Source organism: Cryptotermes secundus, unplaced genomic scaffold, assembly GCF_002891405.2.
Source record: "Cryptotermes secundus unplaced genomic scaffold, Csec_1.0 scaffold2785, whole genome shotgun sequence".
Classification (NCBI taxonomy): Eukaryota; Metazoa; Arthropoda; class Insecta; order Blattodea; family Kalotermitidae; genus Cryptotermes; species Cryptotermes secundus.
In genome coordinates this window covers 45,434-50,485 of record NW_019725462.1, presented here as the reverse complement: position 1 = coordinate 50,485, position 5,052 = coordinate 45,434, and the positions used below count along the sequence as shown (strand labels likewise).

At 38.7% G+C, this 5,052-nt stretch overlaps 1 protein-coding gene across 1 annotated transcript in view; it reads right to left on the bottom strand.

Moving 5' to 3' along the window:
- Positions 1 to 244: 244 nt before the first annotated feature.
- LOC111863459 overlaps positions 245 to 5,052 on the bottom strand; it is a gene marked incomplete at its 3' end in the record, with an annotated part of 27,893 nt that continues 23,085 nt past the window's right edge. The window contains exon 5 of the mRNA XM_023849804.2: positions 245 to 609. Coding sequence (XP_023705572.1) covers positions 245 to 609 — 365 coding nt within the window. The remainder of the gene's footprint in view (positions 610 to 5,052) is intronic.

Sequence of the window (5,052 nt, the reverse complement as noted above, 5' to 3'; positions counted from 1 at the left end):
CCCTACAAATGAAAGTTCAAGTCATGAAAATGAAGCTCTATAAACCTCAATATAGGATGCAGGGGTACCCCAAGACGTAAATGAACCATAAGTACAACTCACTGTGAAAAAGTAAAAAAGAAAGTAGGAAGATGTGATACAGAATTATGTACTATAATAGTACCATATATAAAGCATAAATTACTACATCCTCACTTAAATTATTTTCTTTGAATCACGACAGCAAACCCAGTGTCATACTTACTCAGCCTCAATATTTTATCACGTAAATCCAAAAGCTGGAACCTATCCTCTGGAGAATGGTTCTCTTGTTTAGATTTTGTGTTCCATATTTGCAGAAGTTCCTGTAAAGCATTCTGCTGGTGGGATGCAGTAGCAGCTTTCTTGTTCTTCTTTGGAGGAAAAGATGCTGAAGCTGAATGAGTCAGTGGACATGAAATTCCCTCTCCCCTTTCCCTCGAGACATATCCTTTAATTATGGGTAAATCAGACGATGAAGAAACATCAGTTACAGAATTATCACTGCTGTTCATTGTTAAAGCTGCAGAACTCCTTCGTGGTACTTTAGATGCCAGTGAATTATTTGGCATTACTGAACTGTCACTGATCCTGAAAATAAATATGTCATATGTATGAAGTCACCTTTTTCACACGAGTCATGAAGATCAACCTCTACATACATCCATGTAAAATGAAGAATGAACCACTTTATCCTTCATTCCAAAAGTTCATCCAACCATATGAGTGTGCCAGTACATTATACAGGTGAGCCAGAATAGTTCAGTCAGTACATCAACAGGCTGGGCAGCCAGAGTTCAATTCCCAGCATGGGCAAGAGAATTTTCTATACTCTCCAAGTATCCAAACCAGTTAGAGGGCCCGCCCAGCATCCTAATGGAAACTTGGGGCTCTTTGCCCATGGGTAAAGCATCTGGGGAATGAACTGCTCACCTCCATCTAGTGCCAAGATCAAGAAAGGTGGAGGTATACCTCCAGTCTCCCCACATCTTCATGGCATGGTGCTCAATTAAGCACACAGACAACTTTACCTTATATGTTTTTGTTTTAATTGCACATTTTCAGTATGGAATGGTTAGTACCATACATGGTTGAATTGTTTCTCTACTAAAACAAAAAAAAATTCCATGACCTGTAGTCCGCAAGAAAACTATATTGACTGTGTGACCACCACTTGTCGGCGAAGTTAGTGCCAACCATGGCGGATAGAGGGTGTCACGTGGTCAGCACAACACATTCCCACAGCTGTTAAACTCTGTTTTCTAGACCAGAGTGTTTCTCTACTATAGATTATTTTATTTATGGGAGGGAGAATGGATTTATCCCTCTCTCCTAACATTAAATCAGAATCTAAATGAGGGGACTATCATGCAGAAATGAATTCAGGAAATTTTACAAGGTAATTTAAGTACGACACATATGGTAAAGTCTGTATAGGTTAACATTTGTCTGATAATTTTCCTACCCAGAACGGTCTAAAACAAGGAGATGCTTTGTCCCCACTCCTTTCCAACTTTGCTTTGGAATGTGCCATTACGAAGGAGCAGGAAAACCAGGTGGGACTGAAATTAAATGGGACACATTAGATGTTGGTCTATGCTGATGATGTGAATCTACTGGGTGACAATATAGACACCACAAAAAAAAACATACAAACTTTAACTGACATTAGTAAGGAGACTTGTCTAGAAGTAAACACAGAGAAAACTAAGTATATGTTACTGTCTCATCACCAAAATTCAGGGCAAAATCATGACATAAAGACAGGTAACAGATGTTTTGAAAATGTGACACAGTTCAGATATTTGGGAACAATGATAACAAATCAAAACCTGATTCACAAAAAAATTAAGAGACTGAATTCGGGTAATGGTTGCTACCATTCAGTCAAGAACCTTTTGTCTTCTTGCCTGCTGTCAAAAACATAAAAATCAGAATATACAAAACGATAATTTTGCCTGTGGTTCTGTATGGGTGTGAAACTTGGTCTCTAACATTAAGGGAGGAACATAAACTGAGGGTGTTTGAGAACCGGGTGTTGAGAATATTTGGACCAAAGACAGATGAATTAACAGGTTCAAGAAAACTGAATAATGAGGAGCTTCATAACTTGTACTCTTCTCCAAGTATAATTAGAATGATCAAGTTAAGGAGGATGAGAAGGGCAGGGCAAGTAGCATGAACAGGTAAGAAGAGGAATGCATATAGGAAATTGATGGGAAAGTCAGATGGAAAGAGACCACTGGGAACACCAATGCGTAGGTGGGTTGATAATAGTAAAATGGATCTCAGAGAGACAGGATTGGATAGTATAGATTGCATAGATCTGGCTCAGGATAGGGACCAGTGGACGGCTTGGCCCACCGCTTATACATTGAAGCAGCTGCACAATTTGTGGTTTCTCAAGGAGGCCCCAGCTCCATGACTGACTGATTTAAGTACATAGTTAATTAAGCCTACAAACAACCTGTTTCTTTTTTTTTTGTCATTTTTATTGCTAGCGGGGTGGGACTAAGTCCCTTGAACTGCGGCCACTTCTGGCCTATTGTACCAACCCCAGATGATACGTGAGGGTGATTGTGGAATGAAGATTGGCAGGGGAAACCGAAGTGTTTGGAGGAAACCTGCCCCAGTGCCAATTTGTCCACCACAAATCCCACTTGACCAAACCCGGGATTGAACCTGGGCCGCCATGGTGAGAAGCCAGTGACTAACCGCTTGAGCTATGGTGTGGCCAACAATCTGTTTAATGGAAAGTTAACCTTAATCATGCAGCATTTAAATTTTCTTCGGCTCACTCTCAGCTGGAGATTTTTAAATTTAAATGCTGATATCATACTAGCCACTAAGAGGCATGTCGTTTCGCCAGTTCAAGTCCACTACTGCAAGTTTCAATGTCGCATATCATGCGTGCTTGAGCAAACTTTTCATGAACATAGATGAAACACATACTTAGGTGAAGCACCTCATTTCTCTGACTGTGAAAGAGCAAACTCTACATTCCCAGGCCAAGCAGTTAACATTTTTGGGCCTTTGAAACTTTCTTGCAATCACTGTGAGGCAGTCATGATTTTTATACCACTTCATGGATAATATATTGAGGATTCTGGACAAGATTGATTCTGTATTTGATAAAGCATAATTTTGATAAAGTTTATACACTTCTTCCTGGTTTTCTAAGCAATCTATGGAACTTTAAAATGTGCTCGCACTCTATATCAGATAACGTGGGTATTACCCTTTCTTTCTTTATCTTGCCCAGACTTCATGAAACTGTGTATTACTTCACATCACACTATCTGGCCACCTGGGTCCTGATAATACATACAAGGAGCCCAAGACCAGAAAGGGATATAACTGATTACTTTGTCTTGCATCCATTTGACATATTCAAGCTCTTCCATTTTCTTTTCAACTGAGGACAAATACTGTTAAGTTTTTTTGTTATAACTTTCAGCGCTTTAGTAGGCTTAAATGCGTAATATATAGGTCAATTATTCCGTATAAATTTTCTGATTCAAAATGTTTGAATACAAGTTGCTTAGTAAGCTGAGTACAAGTGGCAGCGAACATTCCAGCAATTATGGTAGCAATGTTCACAAAAGTTTGTAATGTGTATCAGTTCTTTAAAAATATGTGGATGAAGAATAACAAAGAAGAGTGGATTTCTCTAAATGCCAGGACCTAAAGTTGAAGCATGCTGGATATACAGGAAGGCAAAGAAGGTAAAAGAGGAGAATATTTGAAACATGTTCTTATCACCTTCCAATATCACATAAACATTCCACAATGAGTGAAAACCTTGATGACTTACAAAAAGATGCTGAACATAAAACTGTTCTTGAATACTAAAACAAACATGAATCCTGTACTGTCAAGAAAGTAATATTTGCTCTTACGGGAAAAAACATTGCATACAAAGGTTCAGTTCATATTTTATTCAATTACTGTCATGAAAGAGTTCAGTTCTATTCTTCCACAGTTGTTCCAGTATCAGTTTCCATACACTGCTGCTGCTTCACACACCTGTGAGGAACAACAAATTGGCTATGACACGGGAACTCCCTATTTGTTCTTGCCAAACGTCAAGAGACATGAACCCTACTACAATAAGTAATTCTGTGTTGAGGAACAGTTTACATTTTGCGTGAGGTCAGATCAGAGCTTTATCAATGCTATGCTTCCCACTGCAAACACATTTCACCTCATTAGATGTGCCTTTGTTTGAATTTCTTTGGACTCATATCACTTGCCAGCCACATTTATAAAATAGCTCAGTGCACTAAGGAACTATTTCTAAATTCCCCCAACTGAGAGTAAACCACAAATAAATACTGAATACTGCCATTATTTATTTCTGATTAATAATCACAATCAGAAATTGGTAAAAATGATTGCATAAATATTTTCATCATAACATTCTTTAATTTTATAAATTCATATGAGTTTTCTGTATTATAATTTCATATGGTTCCTTTCATCTTCCACTTACTGAACTTCATTTAGGTGAGTCACACATTCAACAAGAGCAAGTAATATTTTTTGTTATGAAGATGAAGATGATGAAGTGGAAAAAGTGTATGACACAATTGAAGAAATTCTTCAGGAAGATGGAAGAGGAGACACAAACAGCATCATATTGGGGGACTGGAACAGCATTGTTGGAGAGGACCCATATCAGAAGATTGTTGGATCACATGGACTAGGAAGACGGAATCACAGAGGTCAAATGCTTATTGCCTTTTGTGAATGAAATGGACTGACTGTTGCCAACACTTGATTCAAGAAGCCAAAGAGAAGAATTTACACATGGAAGGCACCTGGGGATTGGAGGAGGCATCAGCTGGACTACATCCTTGTGAAACATCGATTCAGAAACAGTGTGAAGGATGTGAAGACGCTTCCTGGGGCAGATACTGACTCTGACCACAACTTACTGGTTGCCAAGTTCCGAACCAGGTTCAAGAAAATTATAGGATTTCGAAAGCGCAGACCCAGATGGGATTTGGAGAAGTTACATGCTCAAAGACAAAG